The 25,346-nt window shown below is 42.1% G+C and overlaps 1 protein-coding gene across 5 annotated transcripts in view; it reads left to right on the top strand.

Moving 5' to 3' along the window:
• Nucleotides 1–23,015, top strand: part of Tm2d1 (TM2 domain containing 1) — a 41,341-nt gene extending 18,326 nt beyond the window's left edge. For 3 of the 5 annotated variants that reach the window (XM_063287946.1, XM_063287944.1, XM_063287945.1), the window contains 5 exons: nt 2,606–2,714; nt 8,091–8,182; nt 11,561–11,634; nt 20,248–20,376; nt 22,699–23,010. In XM_063287946.1, the coding sequence (XP_063144016.1) occupies nt 2,606–2,714; nt 8,091–8,182; nt 11,561–11,634; nt 20,248–20,358 (386 nt within the window). In that variant the 3' untranslated portion in view covers nt 20,359–20,376; nt 22,699–23,010. Of the gene's footprint in view, nt 1–2,605; nt 2,715–8,090; nt 8,183–11,560; nt 11,635–20,247; nt 20,377–22,698 lie in introns of those variants that run through there. The other 2 variants (NM_001108670.2, XM_063287947.1) reach the window with 2 other exon arrangements.
• The last annotated feature ends 2,331 nt before the right edge of the window (nt 23,016–25,346 follow it).

Below are 25,346 nucleotides of genomic sequence, written 5' to 3'. Positions count from 1 at the left end.
ATGTGTTGTTACCTTGTTGGCTTTGTTATCATTGGACACTTCATTACTGGGGGACTGTGGTGCACCGTGGGGTGTCTAGTACTGTGTGCAGCCACTATCCCCCATGCTAATAGCAGTCCTCCAGGAATAATAACAAAATGCCTCCAAGAATTACCTGATGTCTTCTGGGGACCACAGTCAGCCCAATTAAGAATTATTGATCTAAGCCAGACATGGTGGCTCACACAGTCCTAACACTTGTAGCCTGAGGCAGAAGGATGTTGAGTTTGGTTGCAAATGTCCTGTCCCAAGAAAGAAAGAGCAAAAGACAAATAAATGTACTGTTCAGTCCATTTGTGATACCCGTGCTTTAAGTTCCAGCACTCAAAGCCTGAGGCAGGAGTACAGTTGGAGGCAGCCTGTGCACCACACAGAGTGCTAGTGCTCTCCCTTGTCCTTGCTCTGTCTTGGAAGATTCAGTCCGGGGCCCTGCACATGCCTGCCGAGGACTTCACCGAGGACTACATTCCTTGCCTTTGCATACCTTAGCACTGTGTAAACCTTGCTGTGTGTCTTGAATCATAGTGAAAGCGATTGTTTTGTAGAAGTTTTTATTGAAAGCTTTGATACTCTGTGCCCCGTGCGTTGTGAGTCAGAACGGGTCACTACCGTGGTTCACAGGTGAACTGATGTGCTGTCTTTCAGTTGTGTCACAACTGTAAAGCTCTGGCCTAACTACAACAGTCTCAGCTATAGTCCCTGCAGGGTACTACCCCAATACCATTACTTCTTCACTTCCCCTCTTCACATTCACTTTATGTAATAGTTCCCAACTGAGTTGAATTCGTGTCTTTTATCTTACGTGTCACCTTGCTTTAGATTTTAAAGTGTATTAAATAAGTAAAGTTTATGGATTGTCTGGTTTGAACTGTGAGGAGTCCAGTGAATACAGGCCTCTCGTAGAGGTTTTTTGGGGTTTTTTTGTTTTTTGTTTTTTTTGTTTTGTTTTTTTTTGGGGGGGGGGGGGACAATTTTCATGTACTATTCTGCCCAGAAAAACAAAACAGAACAGAACAAAACAAAAAACTGATTTGTTGGAAACCTTAGAATAGTTACAAACCAAACAGAAAATATATTTCTTTCACAATAAAACCATCAGATCTCTGTGTGTATTTTATTACACAAAATTCTATTTTTAGCATTTTCCAAAAAAACCCCATGATTGTTGATGCTAAATGTAGAGGTAAGTATTTGCTTAAACTATCCTAAAAATATTATTACTGTTGGTGTTCACTGAGAGGACTCATCTCAGTTAGAGTGTGCATGTATGCACATAGATATTGAAGAACATGTTTCTTCAGATAGGCATGGTATCACATGTCTTTAATCCCAGTTCTTGGAGGGATGATGGACTTCAAGGTAAACTTTTGCCACATGCAAATGAGTTAGAGGCCAGCCTGGTATACATGAGACCTGGTCTCAAACAGACAAACAAAATGTGTTGAGTACACACTAATGCTATAGACTTTGTGGTACATAGTTCTATATATTAACCACAATGGCCCTATGATGTAGGTGATCTTAGTGTTATTTTTACCTACAAGGAGGCCAAGGACTGAAAGAGACAAAAATAGCCCAGATAAGGTCATCCTTGCTTCTGAATTCTTCTTTTCACCATAAAGCTGTGAAGAAGCTTTACTTTTAGGACAGGGTTGACCTGGCACAAAGTCACGTCTGTGCTGCTTGTTTATATTGTGTCTTGGGTTATATGTGCAGATTTACATTGCTGAATGCTGAAATAACACTATACCGAGACCCAGAATATATATCCTGTAATTATTCTGTATAATATACTTGTATACATACACAAGTACGTGTATGGAAGCCATTGTCTACAATAGTCATCAGTTACTTACCTTGTGCTATGGCAAAATACCTGGTTTAAAACAAAGAAGGTTATTTTGGCTCCCAGTCTGTTTCAGGGGACACAGTTTATGGTGGCAGGAAAGGTGTGATGGCAGGGGCAAGAGGCAGCAGAACACACTGCGCCGTAGTCAGGAAGCAGCATGAGTGCTGGTGTCAGCACTTTCTCCTTTACATTCTGTCTGCCATCCCTGTTAACAAGTGATGCCATCCACACTTAGGTGGGTCTTCCCTAACTAGGTTAACTTTCATTCAGATAATTCCGCAGGTATGCACAGAGTTGACAGTCACGATTAGCCATCATAAATAATTAATAAAAGCTGGAGATATAAACCATAGATTCTGTTGGAATAGCTTGATAAATATCAAATGGATTGCCAACAAAAATTCAAGTATCCTTTATTTAAAGATGAAAATTTTTAAAATCAGTAATATTTACAGTTCTTTTGTTATCAGAGGCAAGAGAATGAACTAGACGGGTCTTGAACACATCTAAAACAGTATAGCCATATTTGTATTATTGTGTAGAGAGAATGTTATCATATTTTCTTCTATACAAATGCATCTCATATATATAATGGAATTCTTTAACTTCCTGTCTACAGTCTTCTGTCAGATGTTACAATGGGAGATAGTTGTTATAATATTATAGGTTATTTTGTCTTTTGCCATTCTTGAAAAAAATTCACTTTTCTGTCTTTAGTTCAATGTTTTCCAGCACCCAACATAACTTGTAAGGATTTGAGTGGTAATGAAACACATTTTACTGGAAGTGAAGTTGGTTTTCTCAAGCCCATATCTTGCCGAAATGTGTAAGTACATTACTGAAAATTAAAATGTAGTATCTTGATTACATGGAGTGAACAATAATGAGATGTTATGGGAAGTCCTGCAAGTATCATATGTATCTTCTTGCTAATGTCAGACAACCATCTATTTTAAGTTCATTAGCCAGGAGCTGGGCTAACTTGTGAGGTAATAAAGAATAGAAATTGACTCAGGCCCTGTTAAGTAAGTTGATATTACCAACCGAGTTATGCATACTTTTTTTCAAAATATAAACGCAAATGAGTATTTACATATTATATCAGAAGAAACAGTATTGTTAATTGTTTGTACACTGTGTTAGTTACTTTTCTCACTGCTGTGACAAAATACCATACAAAAGCAACTTACAAAGAAGGGTACAGGGTGTCATAGCGAGGACAGCATAGTGGAGGAGCTCGAGGCAGCTGCTTTCTTGTGTTGGTAGTCAGGGAGAAATGAAGGCTGGGCTCAGTTTACTCTGTCTTTTTATTCACTCCAGAACCCCAGCCTGTGGGATATGCTGTCCACACTTAGGGTGGGTTTTCATACTCCAAACCAGCCTAGAAACTCCTCTGTAGACATGGCCAGAGATGTGTCTCCTCAGTAATTCTATATCCTGTCAGGTTGACAGGATTAACTGTCCTACAGTGGTTTCATTCTTTGTAATAGATGGGCAATAGCATTAGGCAAAATTCAGAAGCTGGATGAGTGTGGGATAATAAAGGAATGGTCTCTGTTTAGAGAATCTTTTATTTTTTCCTATTAGAAAGCTTACATTCAGTTTTTCGGCTGTGAACTAAAGACATGTTTACTTTTCCTACCTTCTTTCACTTCTGCAATTGTCTGTATATTAGAACTATATAAATGGTTGTGTTTTATTTGGTGGTACATTTTGCAGTCACTTTTTTTTTTTTATTAACTTGAGTATTTCTTATATACATTTCAAGTGTTACTCCCTTTCCCGGTTTCCGGGCAAACATCCCCCTCCCCCCTCCCCTTCTTTATGGGTGTTCCCCCTCCCCATCCTCCCCCCCTTGCTGCCCTCCCCCCAACAATCTAGTTCACTGGGGGTTCAGTCTTAGCAGGACCCAGGGCTTCCCCTTCCACTGGTGCTCTTACTAGGATATTCATTGCTACCTATGAGGTCAGAGTCCAGGGTCAGTCCATGTATAGTCTTTAGGTAGTGGCTTAGTCCCTGGAAGCTCTGGTTGCTTGGCTGCAGTCACTTTAAGAAATAAATAATATTTGGATTTTTCTACAACTTTTTTCAGAATCCTTAGAAAGAATTAGTGATGTAAAAATTGTTAAAAGAAATTGCTTCCTAGCACTTAGGTATTGTTTATTCAATTTTTAAATTATAGGTTGGTACTTCTACCTTATCTATCAGAAATGACAGAAAAAATATTAGATTCTGGTGTGAAAAAGATTTCATGGCTCTTAGTACAACTAAAAACACATCTGTGAGAACCCCATCTCTCTCAGCTGGCCTGTCACAGTAACTATTCTTGATACTTAGTTTTAAGTTAGTCTGAATTTTATTACAGTGTCTCAGGGTAGATTAAACTGAGAGAGACCAAGCTTTGCTAAATATGGTTATAAATCACTGATGTCAGTTTTAATAATAAAATCAGTAAGGAAAACAGACACTCTAGTCTCCTAGCCAATTTATTCCCCTCTCACAGTAAAAGCTACAGATCCCAAATACATTTTTTTGATGAGCATTGTATCAGAACATGGGATTGCATTAGTAGTTTCACTGTAAGAGCTGCACACCCAGCATGGCCTGCCGTGTCCATTCCCTTCAACAGAATGCACAGTATGTGTGTGGCAAAGGCCAGCTATGAATAGGCGCACTGGTAAACTCTGTTTGCTGGGGGTTCCCTTCTCATTGACATGGGTTTTTTTCCTACTCTTGCTGGCATAGTTTTGAAACTATATAATATTAATGTTTAATTAAAATTCCATTTCAGCATTACACAGCATTACGGATAGCTACTCTGTAGTCTTCAGAAACTGAAGTCTAGTAACCACATCTATTGATTACTTAGCCATTCAACTATTTATACTGGTTATCTGCGTTAGCTGGAGCAGGCTAAATTGTGTAAATTTCAGTAGTTTAGCACAGTAAGAATTATTCTTTCATGAATGATGTGGTCTAGTTTGGGTTGCCTTGGAGTTCTGGGTTCCGGTCTGAGCAGGTGTGGTCCCACACAGCCAGGCAGGACCCAGCATTTCCATGGCTTTTCTCTAGAGGAATCTAGAGTCCTTTCCACTCACAGATGGGAGCCCTTTGCAAGTATATTTAAGGATGAAGTCCAGAAATAGCCTTATTTTCAGCCTTCTTTCCATTGACCAAAACACAGTTATAGCTGCACTCACTTGCAAGGCCAGCTAGTTATTGCAGTTCTGGTGATTGGAAAATGAGAAATGGTTTGTTGAATAACAAGGAGTCTCTGCCCTTCCAGGCCGTCTTCAGCATGACTTGCACACATAACTCTTGTTGATGTATTTCATTCCCTTTACACAACAAACTTTTGAATAATTGTTTATACAATACGTACTCATCAACTATTAAACTTTCTGAGTAGAGCCATACTGGAATTTACCAGCAATACTTACTTCTCTATCAAATATTATTTATATATTAAATTTGTACAGTATATTAAAATTGTTCTATGACATTGGCTATTCCCTTCTTTTAAAATGCTTTCTTTTCTTAATTTCTCATATAAATTCAATCCTTTTTTTTACCGTGCCTTAGGTTCTCTCTCCCTCCCTCCCTCCCTCCCTCCCTCCCTCCCTCCCTCCCTCCCTCCTCCTCCTCTTCTTCCTCCTCCTCCTCTTCTTCCTCCTCTTCCTCCTCCTCTTCCTCCTCCTCCTCTTCTTCTTCCTCCTCTTCCTCCTCCTCCTCCTTCTTCTTCTCTTCTCTTCTCTCTCTCTCTCTCTCTCTCTCTCTCTCTCTCTCTCTCTCTCATGTGTGAGTGTGTGAGAGATGTGAGTGCCTGTGGAGGCCAGAAGAAGGCATTGGCTCCCTTGGGGCTGGAATTACAGATGGTTGTGTGCTGCCTGATGTGGGTACTGGGAAACTGAACTGTGGTCCTCTGGGCAGCAGTGAAGGCCAAGCCATCTCCAGCCACCTTAGCTTTTTTGTGATTGTTGCTATACCCAAACACTATTCTTGGTCCTGTATTTTGTTTATGAAGCAGAAGATTTAAGCAAGGGTATGCAGTGTCAGGTTTGGGGGTGGTGAGGGGCACAGTTGTATATGCCCTAGATGAGGCTCAGGCTTCCTGAGAGAGTCCCTGATTTTATCTTTGATCTATCCACCCTTTATATGTGATCATCTTTGTTATGGTCCCTAAAACTGAACACAGTTTATTTTCCCTCTGGTACTTGTCTCATGAGTGGCACCTGTTGTACTCTGTTTCTTAAAGCACTGTTCTAGTGCTTGGTGGACAGAAGCAGGGGGATCATAAGTTTGAGGCTAGCCTGCACTATGTGGAGGCTACTATCCTAGATAGGCTACTACCCTATCTCAAACAAAACAATAAACCCATAAAACAGAGCTGCCAGTCAGAAGCTTTGGAGTCATTCTCTCCTTTTCCCTTAATCTCCATTGAGAGTCTGATTGCTTCTGCTTCCTCGGTGTCTGCTGAGTTCCTTCACTTCTTTCTTCTCTTGGCCTCATACCTGCTGTGCAGCCAGGGTTCATCTTGGAGTCTTGATTCCCTTGCTTCCGTCTTCTACTGCTGGGATTATAGCCATGTACCCTCAACCTCACGACACTAAGTATTTCCTGTGTGTTCATAACTTAACTTGTATGTTCAGCTGGTTTTTATTCAGCCCTGTTGGGGATCTCATAGATTTCTCAAATTCACATGTCCAAACCTAATTTTCATTTCCCTTTCAAGAATCATCCATCTGTATTTTCCTCCTTCAACTTTCTTCAACTTCCTAATGCTTAATGTAAAATCTGGAGTGCTATTACTGCTTCTTTCCTTCTTTTCTAATGCCCTAAATTTAAAATATTAGAAATTGTGCATACAGTTACCATATCCAGAGTCTGACACTCTCGGCACTGTTTTGCTGTTGTTCTGACCAGCCATTGTTGTTTTGCTTGTTTTGCTGTTGTTCTGACCAGCCATTGTTGTTTTGCTTGTTTTGCTGTTGTTCCGACCAGCCATTGTTGTTTTGCTTGTTTTGCTGTTGTTCTGACCAGCCATTGTTGTTTCTCACCTGAGCATCGAGAACCATCAAACGCTTTGTCTTCATGCTCAGATTTGAGTTGTCAGTGAGCTCTCAGCCCGAGACTCCACCACCAGGACAGCGTCTGTCTCACTGCTTTGGGGCTTGGCTCTGTTGCTTACTTTGGCTTAAGGTTAATGGGTGGCAGACATAAAAAGGCTTAAGTGTTTGTGAGTTGTGTTTGTCAGCTTTCCTTTTGTATTTTGATGAGATAATCCTGAAAAGAACTTGCCACAAGTGTCTGCCATGTTTTCAGCCTGAACCCTAGAAAATCTCACTGACTCAAAGGGAATCTGTAGCTGTGATGAAGCTCAGGGCACCTCAGCCCAGGGTAGTCAGCCGAAGCAGGTGCGGCCATGTTGATCTGCATTGAACCACAGCCAGGCTGCCGGTATAGGTGTGAGGATAATAGCTTGTTACGCAGGCCATTGAATGTGGAGCTTGTTCTATGACATGCTTGTGACATTAGTTGACAAATACTCCATTGCAATGTGTTTTTGGTGTAACGACCGCGGGATCTGAAAGTGTAAAGCAGAGCCTGTCACAGTGTTAAATCCTCGAAGTGAAAGTTGGCATGACAGCGGTGGTCAGCAGCACAGGTGCCGCTGCTCTTGCTCTTCCTCCGTATGCTTCTGCTGCGCAGGCCTGAGTCCGCCCCCAGCCCATACAGTGTACTGCTTTGCCCTGACTGCTGCCTCTCTCGGAGACTGACACAGCATCCTACTTACTCACTCAGATTAAGTAGCCCCCAACATTCTGGACTTTCTCTACACACTAGAATTCTGGATTTGGTAACCATCTGCTCTCCCTTTTCTTGTTTCCTGTCATCTGTAACTTTCTAACGAACTATACAATTAGATTTTAAATATGTTTGTATTGTTGCCACTGATACATAAGTCTCTGAGGGACGGAGGTCTATGCTGCTTTTATTCACTAAGCACTGTACAGTGCTTAGCACTCATTGTATACTAAAAGCTCTGCATAGTGTTGCTTACATAGCCTCCAAAAAGACGAATGAATGAACGGGTGTGTGAGCCACTGGACAAATAAATAAATAATAACTCACAGACTGGCGTCCTAAAGTGTTCTCCTGTTTGCAGTGCATGGCTGTGACACTGAGTTCTGGTTCTATGCAGGAATGGCTATTCATACAAAGTGGCAGTTGCACTATCTCTTTTTTTGGGATGGCTGGGAGCAGATCGATTTTACCTCGGATATCCTGCCTTAGGTGAGTATCCTTCACCCAAAAATGAAAAGAAGAAAATGCTTGTGAGGCTTGTATAGAGTTTGTGGTAAGTGAGCATTTGCCTTTGGTTTAAGTCTCTCCAGGTACAAGACTTGTGTGAGTTGCATAGGCACATTTTTCTCTGAGTTTATAGTATGCAGTTCTGCAAGCCAGCCAAGGCAGTCTCCTTTTGGAAAATGCACTTCTGGATTATCACTTGACCACTGTGTTATGCTAGGGCCACAGTGTCTATATGATAAGTGTTTACGAGTGTGTGATTTCTCTCCAAAAGAGTGTCATCTGCCAGTCACTGTCACTGTTGCCCCATTATTGCCCTGAGAATAGAAGCAGCCCCTCTTAGGACAGGTTGGATTTTGGTGATCTCTAGGTTGGGTCCATAACTTGGTTGTTGTGAACGATGCTGCAGTACTGTGGGTGTACAAGTATCTCTGAGGTGTGTTGACGTTGAGGGCTTTGGGTAAGAACGCAGGAGTGCTGTAGCTGTGTCTCATGGAGGACACATAGTGAGCTTTTGGAGTTTCATGGAATCTTTGGCGTTTGGTAAGGTAGCCTCCTTCAGTGCCTGAGCACGGAGGTCTTTCTGTCTTCTAGTATCTCCTAGCAGTGTTTCCCTTTTCTCTTCAGTGTTTTAACTCTTCATTAGACTTATCTTATACTCCCTTGGTTAGGTGTATTTTAAGGTATTTTACTTTTTGTTGAGGCAAATTGAGAATTTTTTTCCCCGTAACATGTTTGTTAATAGACTACAGGAAAGCTTCTCATTTATTTTTTCTTTTTTATCTTATATTTTAAAATTTTTATTTTTATCTCCATAAGTGTGTTTATTTACTTTATAGTCTGATCAAAGCTCCTCTCCTTCCTTTCCTCCCTGTCCCACCCTTACACCCCTCTCCTATTCCCCCCTCCTCTTCTCAGAAAGGGGGAGCGCCCCCCCCAATGGGTACCCACGCACCGTGGCAATCAAGTCACAGCAGGAGTAGTCATATCCTCTCCCTCTGAGGCCAGACAAGGCAAGTCCAGCTAAGGGAAAGGGAACACAGTCAGACAGCCCCTGTTCCAAGGGTTAGGGGACCCACATAAAGAACAAGCTGCTCATCTGCTACATATGTGTAAGGGGCCTAGTTCCAGCCCATGCATACTCTTTGGTTGGTGCCCACTATGGGCCCAGGTTAGTTTACTTTGTAGGTCTTATGGTATTCTTGACCATCCCAACTCCCTCATTCCTCCCCCATTCTTCCACAAGACTCCCTGAGCTCCCCCTGATGTTTGGCTGTGGTCTCTGCATCTGTTTCCATCAGCTGCTGGATGAAGCCTCTCAGAAGACAGCTATGCTAGGCTCCTGTGTGTAAATATAGCAGAATGTTATTAATCCTGTCAGGGATTGGCTCTCTTTCATGGGATGGGTCTGAAGTTGTGGCAGTCATTGGTTGGCCATTTCCTCAATCTCTGCTCCATTTTTATCCCTGCACTTCCCGTAAGCAGGACATATTTTGGGTTGATGGGTTTGTGGGTGCGTTGGTGTCCCCTCTCTCCACTGGGGGTCCTGCCTGGCTATATAGAAAGGTAGCCTCTTCAGGCTCCATATCTTCCACAGCTAGGTATCTTAGCTAGGGTTACCCCAAAAGACTCCCAAGAGTCTTCCCCATTCCAGAGCCATTTCTGTTCTCTCTCTCAGCCCTCCCCAGCTCCCCACACTTGATCTCTACCCCATTCCTGTCTCCACATTTTCTCCTACTCAGTCCCCTTCCATCTGCTTCAGGTGTCTATTTTGCTTTCTAAATGAGAGTCAAGCATCCTCCTTGGGCAACGTCTAACACTCTATATTATTTTGTGTAACTCAGGCTGGCCTTGAACTCTTGATCTTCCTCCTTCTTCCAGTGTGAGCCACCACAATTGGTTCTGTATTAATTTTGTAGACGGCTACTTTCCTGAAACTTTCTCAGAGTTTTCTAGGTAGAGTCTTTAGGGTCATTCATGTAGAAAATCCTATGCTCTATAAGAAAGAATACTTTGGTATCTTCATTTTCTGTTGTGTTCCCATTACTTCTTTCTCTTGTCTTATTGGTTTAAGACTTTTTAAAGTATTGTATTGAATAAGAGAAGAAAATGAGCATCTTTGTTTTGATATCAGGGTAATACTAGTTTTGTAAAAAGAGTCAGAAGTATTCCTTTATTTTCTGTTTCATGATGTAATTTGAGAAGGATTGGTTTTAAGATTTATTTATTCATATTTATGTGTGTGACTTTTTCCTGCATGTATGTATGTGTACAGTGTGTATACCAGGTGCCCTTGGGGTTAAAAGAGGTTGTTAGAGCTGGGCATTAGTGGCATACACCCTTAATCCCAGCACTTGGGAGGCGGGGGAAGCAGATCTCTGAGTTCAAAGCCAGCCTGGTCAACAGAACCAGTTCTAGGATAGCTAAGGCTACACAGAGAAACCAAGTCTCAACACCCCCTCCCCTGGGGGCAAAACGCAAGAAGGAGAAGGGGGCATTAGATTCACTGAAACTAGAGTTGCAAATAGTTGTGAACCACCCTGTGGGTGCTGGGAATTGAACCTGGCTCTTCTGCAAGTGTTTAACTGCTGATGCAGAAACTCTGGCCGAAAACTAGTGGAGACCCATCTGCCTCTGCCTCTTGAGTGCTGGGATTAAAGATATGTGCCACTGCTCTTGATTTTGACTACAGAGCTATTAAAAAGAAACTTTAACAGGTCTAGGATGAATTATATGTATTTGAGTTACTAGTCAAATTTTGGATTTTTTTTATTTTTCTTGGACATATTTTGTGGCTTAATAGTATAGATTTGAACTTTCTACTCTGCTCGGTAAAACTTACATCACATGATGTATTTTGTCCCATCAGATCAATAAGGGGCTTTGCTACTAAAAGGTATTCTTCAGCTCTGCTTGTGCTGCTGGCCAGGCACCTGGAGCTCTTCCCTGGCCCTGGTGTGTGGACGTGTAAACATTTATATTTCTTAAGTTTTGTAAGAGTGTATTGTTTTATATTTAGTTACCAATATTTTGTTGTTATATGGATTATTAAATTATTTTGTGACATTTTACGTACATGAAGCTCCTTTAAAATGTTCTTGTATTTTTTTTTTAGGTGAGATTTGATTTTTTTTTTGACCCAATTGATAAGATATAATTGCCCACTTAAACATACAAAGCCCGGTACCATCCATCCCTTGAGAACATTAATAACAACCTGTAAATACAGAGATTTGATTTTTTAACATTATACTTTTTCTCATCATACTATAGAGTATACAATAGTTTGGTAGAAAACTAGAGTCATTTTAAGTGTTTATGAGGCTTTCTAGACTGTAAACTACTTTCTGTATGTTTTCCTAGGCTTGTTAAAGTTTTGCACTGTGGGATTTTGCGGAATTGGGAGCCTAATTGATTTCGTCCTTATTTCAATGCAGGTGAGTTAGTTTCAGTCTGGAACACAGACTGCCTTTACGATCGGTGAGGAGCTTGGTGGGCTGCTGGTGGGTGTGACACTCAGATACATTAGGAAATAAATGCTTCACAGCTCTTCTGCAGGTGCTGGGCCTAAGTGGTTACACTTCCAGTGAGCATTTCTCAGACTTTAAAACCCATAGCATGTGTATTTCAAAAGGGACTCCATGTTCAGAAATGACTGTGGATACGGGTTCAAGTGCGTTAGAGACTTCCTTACTGAAGAATTTTCTGACGTCTTTATGATTTACGAGTCTCTAAGGCGGGTTGCGATGATTTCTCCGATTTACTATTTACTTGCCTGATAGTCATGATCGTCTCGTCAGTCACGGGAAGAGGATACGTTGGTGAGACTCTGCTGTACGCACCAGTATTCCAGGCAGAAGTCGAGGGTTTGGTTTGGTTTTGTTTCTGAAGTGCATAGACACTCTGAATTGCATTCTGTGCAAATGACAGCAGTTGTAGTCCAGCTTATTTACTGGATGTAGAACAAAGGAACGTATGGGTACTCTGCGTGGTTTCTAGTAATGGGGATAGCCTCAAGCAAAACCAAATCCACACAGATTCTCTATTCTCCGTGATAGCCTCCTTCTCATGCTACAGTGGTGTGGTGGGTGATAGTTTATGAGACACTGTCCATACGCACTTAAAGGTGCCACCAGTTGTTTCTGTTAAATACCGAATGGGTTGTGATTACTTGTGAAACTTCTTCAGTCAGAAGCGAGGATGACTATTGGCAGATGGCACTTCAGCAAGTGTGTATGGGGCACCTGGTGTCCTGAGTGAGAGTGTCAGTGTGTACTTACATCATTGTGTGCTGCTCTGTCTTCTCACTCAGCATGGCCGCCCTTCAGCTCTCGCTGCTTGGTAGCATTGCCTTGTTTTAAAGCCAACCAGCGTACTGTGAGGAGGGGCAGCATATGGACCAAAGATAAAAGTTAAACAAGGAAAATGGTTGGTTTTAAAGTTAGACTTTTTCTGCCTTTACACCCTAGCATTGCCTAGTCAGACATCCTGTGTCCTACCTATGTGAAGGGGGAGGGCATGCAGAGCCAAAGGCTTCTTCTGTGCACGCAGATGTGAGGATGGACTTTTCATTTTAAATGAAGATGAAATGAATTTATGTTTTGTTGGTGTTGTTCAAATTAAAGTATCCAAAATCCAACACACCTTGTTTGTTTTTGAGAGAATATTAGCTGTGAACTGATCTTGCTTCTCCTCTAGAGGCGGAGGAGAAACCAACTCCTACAAGTTTTCCTCTTGATTTCTGCACATGTGCTACGGCCCACGTACTCACACCTGCCCTCCAGCCCTACCCACACAGCAGAAGTCTAAAAATAAACAAACTCCCCAGTGGGTCTGCTGCTCTCATTTAGACACACAGGTTTGGTGAACGAGTGCTCGAGTGTGATAAGTTGAGTTCTTTCCCAGAGGACTTTGAATCTAGCTATCCCAAGACAGGTCTGGTGATATGCTCCACTTTTTAACAGAACATTTCCTTAGGAACCAAGGCTTTAAATAAAGAGAGCTTGGTTTTTGACCCAGATGCTGGCTCTCCTGTAATCCCAGCCCTTGGGGAGGGTAGGGGGTGTTGAGGCAGCGCTTCGATACCAGCCTGAGTTACACAGTAAGTTCAGGACAGTTTGTCTCAAAACAGCCAACCAGAAAATGTTGATTCATTTTGAATAATTTTTAAAATTTGGCTAAAATGGTAAAGATCCTAGGCTTTTCAATTTATCTTAGAATATCCATGATGCAAGAACCATGGTTCCCTTTGGGGAAAGGCAGCCCGTTCCAGAAGTGCTACCTGGACCGCACCTCAGCCATGACTTGTACTCTGTTGACTGAAGGAGAGCTGAACATGCTCCCTCCTGAATCGGCCAGTGCTGGAGCAGGGGCCAGCTTACTCGGGGGTGCTCAGTGTGGGACAGCAGTGAGAAAAGCACAGGACTCCTAAATATCAAGTCTGTCCACTGTTCTGGCGTCATTCACTGACTCCTCGAGTCATTTATGGGAGTGATACACTGGGAAACGGGGTGACTAATAACGTGTGCTGCTCCTGCTCTGCCTTTATTAGGTAGGTTTCAGCTCACTTACCCTGTGCGGAAGTCTCACTAATCCCTAAGCTGTGCTTGCCTCGGAAGACATCCTAGTGAGTGCCACTACTTAAAGAATAATATTTATATTAGTCATTTAGATTAAAATGATCTGTTGCCAAAAGCAATGAAGTCAAGTGGCTTAAATCTGTAAATTTTATACTTGAGTAGACATTCTGATCCTAATTAAAATGTGACCCTGATAAGATGGTTCTAATTCACTTATATAAAAAATAAACTTGCAGAGAAGTCAGTGTGGGCACACCAGAATTCAGCTTGTCCAGGGGTCAGGATTGACAGAGCTACATGGTGGTTGGCTGACTGTAGACAGCTGACACAGTTAATTTGTCACTAGTGTAGCAGCTCCCTTGGAGATGATTCGATCTGGTAAGTGTTTTGTTCTGTCAGTGTTAATATTTGCAGTCTTTTTATGGAGAAAGTTAGAAGTAGTAAGAGAGGTATGTTGGCTCGTGACTGATCTCAGTACTCAAGGGGTTGAGGCAAAGTGCTCTTGAGCTGAGGCTAAAGGGCTACATACTGAGTGTGGAACAGCCTGGGCTACACCGTGAAACCCTGTGTCAACAAAACAAACAAACAATAAAACCCAACTCGTGTAAAGGCACACTTGTTTAATCTTAGCACTTGAGAAATTGAGGCCTGAGAGTTCTAGGTCAATCTAGGCCACGTGAGACTCTGCTCAAAAAGAGAAAAAGAAAAAACAGAGCTTATGTATCCATTTGTTTGTGACTCTTATTTATAAATATTCTGCCACTGACCTATATTCCCAACCCTTCTTTTTGTTTCCGAGTTGATTATGACATTTTAAGTTTTCAGAATAGTTGGGTTATCTAGGAAGCCTGCTATCAACAATTCGGTCTGTTAACTGGGGTCTGTATGTGTTGCTCAGGTCTAGGTAATAAAGTACTTAGCTACTACATTTTTTTTAATTTAATTTATTTTTATTGAAATGCCACTTGAATATACACAAAGAAAAATTTGTTTTATAGTAATAAAATCATATACTTATAAGTTGCAGACACATTAATAAAATTCAGGTAAATAAACTTTTTGTATGTGGTAAAAAAAACTTAACAAAGTTGTGAAACTGTCTTACTTAATGGATAGTTCAAAAGCATTAATTATATTCAGTAATGCTGAGCAACCATCACTGTATATACACTCAAGTATACTAGATGTGTGCCTGTAAGAGTGGAGCAGGACTCTGTGTGTGTGTCTCTCTCTCTGTGTGTCTGTCTGTTAGTATCTATCTGTCATCCATCTATCTATCTATCTATCTATCTATCTATCCATCCATCCATCCATCCATCCTAACCTAATCTATCCTGTTACCCCCCACCCCCCATGTGTGTGTTTGCTCAAATGTGGAACTAGGGATTGAAAATGCTTACTCAAGTGTTAAACAGCAACATGAAAATGTCTTAAAATCATAGTTTACTTTAACTATGATAGTAATTTTAGCTAGGTCCTGGCTGCTTGGGAAGCTGAGTGAGGAAGATTGCAAGTCAAGGCCTACCTGGGCTCAAGTGAGTACAAGGTTGGTCTGTGTCAGTTAATGAAGCCAAGTAAAGTAAAAAGCCTGGAGAGACTGCTTGGTAGAAAGCCTGCCAAGTCTGCAGGAGTCCCTGACTTAAATCCCCCTGGAGCACAGACAAATAATAAGAAGCAGAGTTTCCAGTTAAGGAGATGAGTGGCACAATGCTACGAGATTAGATTTGGAGCAGTAGTTTTTAATCATTTATTTTTATGTATATGAGTGTTCTGCTTGCACGCATACCTGTGCCCACAGAGGCCAAAACCAAGTGTTGAATTGCCTTGCACTGAAGTTACAAAGTGTTACAAGCCACTGTATGGGTGCTAGAAATTGAATCTGAACCCACCGGAAGACCCAGCCACTGCTTGTAACTGCTGAGCCGTTTCTACAGCTCCTTTAGATATTTACTCAGAGAATTTCACATTTCCAAGAATAAGTATAGATCCAAACCACATGGCAGCCCAGTGTGTGCCTGTTGTGTGTGCAGGTGCCTATGAGTGGGAGGGTGCGGTGGGTATGAGTGTACATAGGTGGTGGTGGGGTATTGTCAAGAATTAGACTATGCACATCAAGGATAAAGAGCAAGAGGTTCTCTGCAGTGCACCTCTGTGGCCAGGCCAAAGGAGCCTGTGAGTGGTACTTGTAATGCAGGCAAGCTAAAGATCTTGATATGGGGACGTCATCTTGGTTTACTATGTGGACCCTAATCCGGCGTGAGTCTTGGCTAGAGAATGCCAGTTGACTCCAGAAACTTGCAGCTTTTGTCTTCCAGAACTATAAATGTCTGCCAATTCACCGTGTTTGTAGTTCTTTATTAGAGCGGCTGTTAGAAAATGCTGGGCTTGACTTTTCCAGCTTTATGGCTGTGTCCTTAGGAGACATTAATGTGTGTTATAGAAAGTTCTTAATTTAAATTTTTAATTCAATATTTTACATTTGGGTGTGTATGAGTGTGTGTGTGTGTGTGTGTGTGTGTGTGTGTGTGTGTGTGTGTGTGTACATGCGCAGGAACATATGACATGTAGAGGTCAGAGGACAATTCTGTGGAGTTGGGTCTCCTGCCATTGTGGGCTCCAAAGAGCTCTGGCCATGTGGTAGGCAGCAAATGCATTTTATCCACTGACTCATCTCATTGACCCAGAAGTGACTCTTGATTGTGTTGGCCCTCTTGTTCACCCGCTTGTATGACAAAGAACTTTGAAGTGCTAACATTAATAACTCAAGGGAAAATAAATGCTCTATAATGTGATTTCTCAGTTATACACAACATTGAACCACATTCATGTAAACTATTGTGAGTGCCGTCTTCATATAGGAGGGAGGGACTAGCACTCAGCCTTTCTACAGGTCAGCGGCTGACATACTGTAAAGCACCTGTACTTATACCACCTGCACATGGGCTTGTTAGAAATGCTTAATATAAAAAGGCCACCCAATCATCTATCACCTTATTTCTAACTTTTGTGTATTTTTTCTTCAATGAGTAAATGCAATTATCAGGAAAAATAATACAGGAAGAAAAGTAGAGCAAGAGACTGTGCTCCAGTCTGATCATATACTCCCAGACGTTTCCACAGAGTTATTTGGCCCCTTTCCACTAGCTAAGCTTCACTTTTTTGTTCTCTTAATAAAGTCCCAGAATATGTTGTCTTCTAATTACCTAGTCTCTTATCTTAATGTTCCTAGTAATTCCTCATGACCCTAGCAACAAAAAAGTCACAGATGCATTAGTTTTTACTTAAATTTATACACAGCATCCATAAATGTCAGACAAGTTAATTTAATCTTTAGGAATTAAGTCAACATGCGTAGCAGCAGCTGACATACATGAGCAGCTGGCTGTCTAAGTACTAGTTGAATCCACTAGGGGCAGCTCCCTGTTTGTGGGATGGTGTCTTATCACTGACAACATAAATGTTGAGAGTCTGGTGCCTTCCTGGAATAGTGTAGGCACTATTTGTTGAGATGAGTTTTTGTTTTTATGAGACGGAGTCTCTTTGTGTAGCCCAGGCTGGCTTCAATTCCTTAGTTCAATCAGTTCAGTCCCTGTGTAGTCTTGCCTCAGCCCCCACCTCACGTATCTGGGACTGCAGGTGCTTGCTGTTGCAAGCCTTTTTAGCTTGGGGCTGAATGAACTATATTTATATTTTTAACTAAGTTTCTTTTGTTTTTATCATTTAGATTTACTTATAGTTTCTGTCACATGTGTTTCTGGTTCTTGGCGAGGATAGAAGGGAACTGATGTTGTGAGTGGTTGTGAAGCCACCATGTAGGTGCTGGCAATCACAGCCAGGTCCTCTGTGTGAATGACAACTGCTCTTAACTTCCGAGTCATCTCTTCAGTCCCTGTTTGTTTGTTTGTTTTTGTAAAGCAGTTTTTTGTGTAGCTCAGGTTGACCTTGAACTTGTGATCCCCTGCCTCCATTTCTCAAGTTCTAGGATTACAGTTTAGCATCACAACTCCCAGCTCTGAAATCACTTTAAAATGAGAAGTGTTCTTGACAGCTTTTCCTTACTCCAGTTGTATAACCCTTAGAAGAATATTTTTAAGTCTGTACCCTCTGCATATTTTTAAATTGACATTTAAGTTTTCCATCATAAATTTAAATAGTTGCATGGGATGTAATTTTAAATATTGACATGTTTAAATAAAACTGTTACATCAATTTTTAAATGTATCCAACAGACATAAATACCACAAAATTTAAATGTCATCTACTTTATAAAGAAAGGAATAAACTTCACAAACTGTAATAATTTTGTTTTTACTCAGAATATTAAATGGCTTTATATGAAGGTTCTGGAAAATGAGATATTTGTAACTGGCTGACACAACCTTGATTGGTAGACACGCTGACTGGACATTTGGAGTGAACCTGTTCCAGCACACTGCAGGCCCAGAGCCTTTTGCCAGGCTGTCATTTCTTCCCACATGAACCTTCCCCACTACTCCCAGGACCAATAGCCTTTAATAAGCTATCAGAAATGCCCTTAAAATACAATGCCGCCTTAAACACCTAGAAACAACAGCCAACCCTAACTTACTGACAGATTTGGGAAACTACGTTCAGCAAGGTTGTCACCAAGCACTGTATTGTGTGAGGTCCCTCGGCAGTGCATCTTTTTATTAACAGTCTGATCTCAGGGGTTTCTGTCAGTCGCATGTGCAGGCTCCTTATTCGGAGCCATTCCCATTCTGTGGAAGTGCAGGCTCCCATATATCCCTCTGCAGAATGCGTACTGGCACTGTCAGAGCCTTGAGGCTTAAATGTGCATGAAGCTGCTGCCACACACCCTGCTGTCCTGTGCCTGTCCTGATGCTCTAGTGCTGTGGCACTGCAAGGACACCGTGTCCTACACCTGAACCATTTCCATGTCCCATAAACTGTCGAGAATACCAGTGTACGGAGCCAAAACACCACCAGCAGGGCATCCCGCCTCACTGGCTTCTGTCAGTAGTCTTCACCCTGTGTTTGGACCTGAGGCAGCTGCTCATTGGGACTTGGGAGATAAACTCTCATGACCCAAGGTCAGCCCGGGCCAGGTATTTTACAGCCACAGTTGAGACCAAACTTCTGTATAAGTTAGTGTCAGATTGGCCTATCAACCTCCAGGAACCAAAAATCCTCAGAAGTTTTTATATATAGGGAGCTGTTATTGTAAGGTTTTTATATATAGGGAGCTGTTATTGTAAGGTTTTTATATATGGGAGCTGTTATTGTAAGGTTTTTATATATAGGGAGCTGTTATTGTAAGGTTTGGGGTAGGCTTTGGTGATTGCCTTCCAGATATTGCTTGGAGAAATGACACAACAAGAGGAGACACAGGGCAGAAAAATAGTGAAACATGTCTACTGAAGCCTGGTGCCAGGCAGATTAGTTTTACAGAGGAGCGATGCCTGTAACGTTCCTAACTTGGCAAAGTCCTGTTTACTACCATTAAGGCTACAGTAGTAGTTGTATATGTGGAGGACATGCCGTGTAGAGGTTAGAGGACAAGTTGCTGGAGTTGCTTTTCTCCTTCCACCATGTAGGTTCCAGAGATCAAACTAAGTTGTCAGGCTTGGTAAAAAGCTTCTCTGTGCACGCCGAGCCATCTCACTGGCCTTGAGGTTTCTGTCTTAAATGAGAATCGGTAGAATCTTGTTAATTATACTGACGTGGTTAACAGTGGATAGATGATGTGTATTGTTTAAATAAATATATTTTTAAATATATAATTTTATATGTATGATTATTTTGCCTCCATGTATGTCTGTGCATCATGTGCATTCAGTGCCTATGGCCTGAAGAGGGCATCCGATCTCTAAGTACTGGAGTTACACGAGGTTGTGAGCCTCTGTGTGGATGTTGGGAGCCAAACTTGGGTCTTCTGTGGATCAGTCAGTGTTCATACCTGCTGAACCCTCTAGCCCCAGTGTGTGAATGTTTTCAGTGTCTTCCCTTTGCCTTCTAGGTAGCTATAGTCAGTGGCACAGGATCTCATCTCCTTCTGGGAGCCTGGCCTAGACAGTCAGACTAGATTTTATGTACTTGGATGTAGTCATTATCCAGCCATAATCATAAACAACAGACACATCTGTGAAAGCCCTTCCCTGGGATTGATGTGTAAACAGCTGTGGGGAGAAGAGTATTGGAAAAGGCTGAGGTGGGAATGCATGGTTCTGCCATTGTCAGCCTGCAGGGAGAACAGGAGCAAAGCACAGGGGTGTGCAGTTTAGAATTCAGATGGAAATCCCGACCTTGCAGCATTTCTTTTTGTCCTGGGAGCCTCTTTCTACTTCACCCGCTTTACTTTTTTCTTAGACTTGTTTTTGTTTTCTCTGTGGGGGTCGGGTTGGGCAACTGAAATAATTTTATTGCTTACTAACACAGGTAAACTCAAATATCTTCTGTAAAAAGAGTAACTGAACTTTGTATCTTTTCCAGATCGTCGGCCCTTCGGATGGGAGTAGTTACATTATAGACTATTATGGAACCAGACTCACGAGACTCAGCGTTACTAATGAGACATTTAGAAAAACACAGTTGTATCCATGAGTGTTTGAAAGAGGAACAGTAAGTGATGCCTATCTCTCTCCCCTTAACTCTGTTTCTTGTGGCCTTGTGAGACAGGAAGAGCCTGGGAAGGTGTGAGAGCTCATGTGATCTTGTTTACCTTTGTCTGAAAGTTCGGGTCCGTGTGCGTGAGTGTCTCCAGTCCATCGAAAGTGTTCTTACACTGCTCGAGTGCCTGCAGTATTCTAGGAGGCTTTGTTTCCAGTGACTATGGTTTGCACAGGAAAAAAAAACCATGGAAATATTATATGATGGTTATGGTGAGGTGTGCTATATGTGCTTCTGTGTGAAGTGCTTTCTCTTATCCATTTCTCTGGCTATGATTGATTCTTGGTTTGGTTTTGATAAGCGTGTGTGTGTGTGTGTGTGTGTGTGTGTGTGTGTGTGTGTGTGTGTTTAAGAAACTAATCTTTTGACAATTTCACTTCCCATCCCCACTGATTCAGCTCCCTCCTCCAAACAGGTCTCTCTCCCATTATCCTGTCTTTTTACTTTTGTTTTGTGACACATGATGGGGCACTAATTACTGAGATAGGAGCTTAGCATCAGTGACCACACTGCTAGGGACAAGGACTCCCATCAGCCATCAACTGCTGCCAGCTTTCCTGAGAGTGGATCTGATTCCCCTATCCAAGACTCAATGTTGATGGCCTTGTTTCTTTTCTTTTTTTCAGTGCTGGGGATTGAACCCAGGGCCTAGCACATGCCATGCAAGTGCTCCACAGCCGAGCTCCATCACATCCTGTTTCTTGGTTTTAGATATCAGTAGATAGAGTGGCCCGGCATGACCTCAAACTCCAGGTCCTCGTGTTTGTGCCTACGAAGTGCTAAGATTGTGGGCCTGTACCAACATATCCAGTACTGATAGGATTTTTAATCTTCTTTCCTTCTTCCCTAAATTCAAAAGCTGGAACATCCAAACTTTTAATGCTTTTACTTACTTAATCTAAGTTAAAGATTGGGCCTACCCATGAGGTTACCGGTTTCAGCTTTTAATAGGCCTGTTGGGTAGACTGAAAGGAGTTGAAGTCTTCTGGCTGAGTATCTGCTGCCTCAAAGACTTGCTCCATTTACTGTGTTAGTCTAGTTAATCATTTCCAGTGCTGTTCAGAACTTCACAGAGGACATGGGCAGGTCGGGAAGTCCATTTCCTGGTACAGTCATTCTCTGTGTTATGAAGTGTGTAGATGGCATGTATTGTACTTCATATCAAAGCCCACCTTCAGCTGTCCAGCTGTTCTCATACAGGCTGAAGAAGGCATGTTAGAATTCCAGATCACCATCGCAGAACTCCATCTCAGAGACTTATTCTAAAGGTGTGGAAGGGAAGAGACATTGTTTTGTGTGTTTGTGATGTGTGAGTAGAATATAAAGCAGACTATTTTCCTCACGTTGCAGTTATTGAGTATATCTTATTGTTAGTGACCATCTCTGCAAAATACAAAACTGGCTATTCTGAAAGTTTCCAGATGTTTGCTGTATAGTCCAGGCTGGCCTGAAACTCACTGTGTGGCTCAGACTAGCCTCAAACTCCTCATTCTCCTGTCCCAGCTTCCTGAGGGCTGGGTAGCAGGCATAAGCCACCACGCGTGGTTCTAAATCCTTTCTCAAAGAGCACATGGTACTCTCCCATAGGACTCGAGTTCACTTCCCAGTGTCCAGCTTGGCTTCAGAGCTGCCTGTACCTCCAGCTGCAGGGTCTCCAACACCCTCTTCTGGACACCTAGAGCAGCGCATTTGCATAGGCACTCCCCTCACTACCCTGCTCCATCATCAACACATAATTAAAAATAAGACCAATCTTTAGGTAGTCCTAAATAAGATGTTTTATTTTTCTCATTTATTTTCTCTTCCTTCCCCCGACCCCCCTCGCGTGCGTGCGTGCGTGCGTGCGTGCGTGCGTGCGTGCGTGTGTGTGTGTGTGTGTGTGTGTGAGTGAATGCATGTGCTTACCATGGCATACCTGAGGAATTTTATTCTTAACTGTCATGTGCATTCTGTAGATTGAAGTCACATCATCAGGCTTATTGGCAAACACTTTTATCCACTGAGCCATCTCATGCACCTTGTGACCTTTTTTATAGCATATAAAACTACTCAAAGAGTAAGGAAACAAGTGTTGACTGGATAAAGTGTTCAGATGTCTACTATGAGCCAGGGGCTAGCTCAGAGGTGGAGCGCTGCCTAGCATGCATAAGGCCCACACTGCATCCCTACCTGCAAAGGGGAAAAGGCAGAAATGTGTCTGTGTAACTTCACGAGAGCGATTTTTAACCTCTTTTCCTTTTTTTTCCCTTTGTTGTTGTTGTTGTTTTGTTTTAGGATTTGAGCCTCCCTGATTTCAATCAAGAGCCCTGTGTGTGGAATTCCAGATTTCCTTTTCCTTTAGTATCACTTTATGGGTTCTAGATGATGTTTGACATGTGCTCAACCTTGATTTGTTGATTTAGTTAGAGTATACTATTCCTAGATTTATTTAATAGTCTTTCTTAAAATCAGTATACTATGTTTCGAGGGCTTCTGTCTCTATGAGACAGCTAGTCTATCACTTTGTTACTATTGTATTACTGTCATGTCCTTTACACGTCACTTGTCATTTTTATTTGTGAAAAATAAAAAGATAACTTATTCACATTTGACTGACTGTCATTAAGAAGACCTTTATTACTGAATAGAGCTGTCTTCCTTGTTGGGATCCTTCAAAAGCAGTTGATTCATGGTGTAAACAGGGTTCATGCTGTTTGGCCTGAAGGTCCTGTGCGCCAGGACCTTCCCACCTGAGATGCTACAGAGCTCAGTTCTGTGCTGTATCCTGGGAGCTGAATATGGCCAGGGTGTGGGACTGTGAGGCACGTGGAGACTTCTGGTCTCTCAAGTGCAACTGTGTCCTTCTGCTTGGAGAGTAACACAGCAGCTATGGAAGGCCAGGTGAGTGCTGCAGCTCACTGCAGTTACAGTGGACACTGGATGAACAAAGTGAAAACCCAACCAGATATCACTACTTGCCCTCTGAGCATAGCCAGGCAGCTGCCAGTGTAAGAGCCTGGGTGACACTGGGATCTGGAGGAAGCAGCACCTGGTTTTCTTACCTCTTTAGAGGGGCTTTAAGATGAAAATCTGTGAAATATCAGATCCTTTCAATACTGCCCCAGCCTGCTGTTAGCGGTAGACATGCCAATGTGGTGATGACTACAGGCCCATGGCTTCTTCCTTCACAGGTGTCTGACTAACTGTACAGTGTAGTATAAATGTAGTATAGTACCATTTATTTCACAACAGTCTGAGATGAAAACGTTACCTTGATTCCTGTATGGAGGTGTAGTCATTGATTTCACTGGGTGGGAAAGGAAATACTTTTCATTATTTTAAAGACAGACTCTCATAGCCCAGGCTGGCCTTTGAACTTACTGTATAACCCAGGATGACCTTGAAGTTCTAGTTCTCCTGCCTCCACCTCCCAAGTGCCATGATCATATCCACCACCATACCCAGTTTATGTGCTGCTAGGGATCACACCCACTCCTCATGTGTGGCAGACCAGTGAGCGGTCCTCCTGAGCGGCAGCCCTCGGCCCAAAGTGTCCATTCAGATTCGCTGTACTGCAGAAGAGTTGCCAATTTTATTATCAGTGCTGTTTCCATGACAAGAACACTTAATTTGTCTGGTTCTCTGTTGCATTATATACGTAATGTGCTAGCAGATCTCCTGTTAACTTTTTTATTCTGTTCAAATTTGTCAGTTTTCCCTTTTGTCGAGCATTATTTCATCATGACCGTTTATTGGTATCTATGAATTTTGTGTAATTATCTTTGTTTTAAAAGTATTGGGCAGGCTTGTGAAGCGGATTACCTCAGTCATTCTAGAAGTTGACTCGTCAGCCCTCAGGGGTAAATGGAGTGGATCCTTTGAGTCCTACAGAAACATTTAGTGCCCTGTAGTGGTAATTTACAAACACACCACCTTATCCTGAAAGGGTTAGTGCTAGTTCCAGGAGTAACTGTACTTAGACACCATATTGTAGTCCCAGCGTTTGCTTTTATCATAGAATGCCTACTCCTAGAAAATTTATAAGAGATGGAAATTACTTTTTCCTCCCACAGTGCTGGAGGCTTGGTACTAGAATATTGAGGTGCTGATGTCTGAGGAGGACCTTCTTACTGGGTTATGACATGGCAGGGAAAGAGCAAACCCATGAAGTCAAAGCCCTTCCTCTTCCTAAAAATCCACTAATCCTGTTGTGGGGGTCCCACCCTCCTGTAATCGCTGGCTTTCCCACCTGTGCCCCAGATCCTGAATAATGACTCAGAGGCTTATTTATTTTTGAATAAATGCCAACCAAGCCATAATCCTTGGCTCATTTCTGACTAGCTCATAAATTGTAAAACTTGTTTAAACTGTTCTATGGCTACCTTTCCTCAGTGGCTTGTATCAGACTTCCTCAGAGTCAGGGTGAATCTTTGCCTCTGACTATCTCCCAGTCTGTTCCAGTCTGTCTACCAGAAGTCCCTCCTGCTGCTCTCTGCCTTTGGCTAAATAGGCCATCACATTTTTATTGAGAGATGATTCTCCCACAGGGTACTCAGGATATTATCCCTACACCCTCTCAATTTCTGATCCCTACCATAGCTCAAAGTCTCTACCCATATACTACAATCAGTGAGTTTGGGGAACAAATTAAAGTGATAGCACCACATAGGTAAACTATAGACCTTTTTAGGGGTGTCACAAAAGAGTTGGAGATCTGCAGCCAGCATTTCACTGGTCCACAAAGACACAAAGAAATGTAAATTTGTGAGTATAGTTTGTTTTACATAGCAAACTGTCTTCCTCCTTCCTCCTTCCCTCCCTCCCTGTGTTGGGTATCCATTAGGTGCATGCTAAGTAAGCTATGAGCTACATCTTTATATCTCCCCTTCATTTTAATGTAAATGCATAAGAGAATGTCAGATCATATTTGTTAGGCATCCTGA

Source organism: Rattus norvegicus, chromosome 5, assembly GCF_036323735.1.
Source record: "Rattus norvegicus strain BN/NHsdMcwi chromosome 5, GRCr8, whole genome shotgun sequence".
Classification (NCBI taxonomy): domain Eukaryota; kingdom Metazoa; phylum Chordata; class Mammalia; order Rodentia; family Muridae; genus Rattus; species Rattus norvegicus.
The sequence above is the reverse complement of the archived record's forward strand: the minus strand, read 5'-3'. Positions and strand labels throughout refer to the sequence as shown.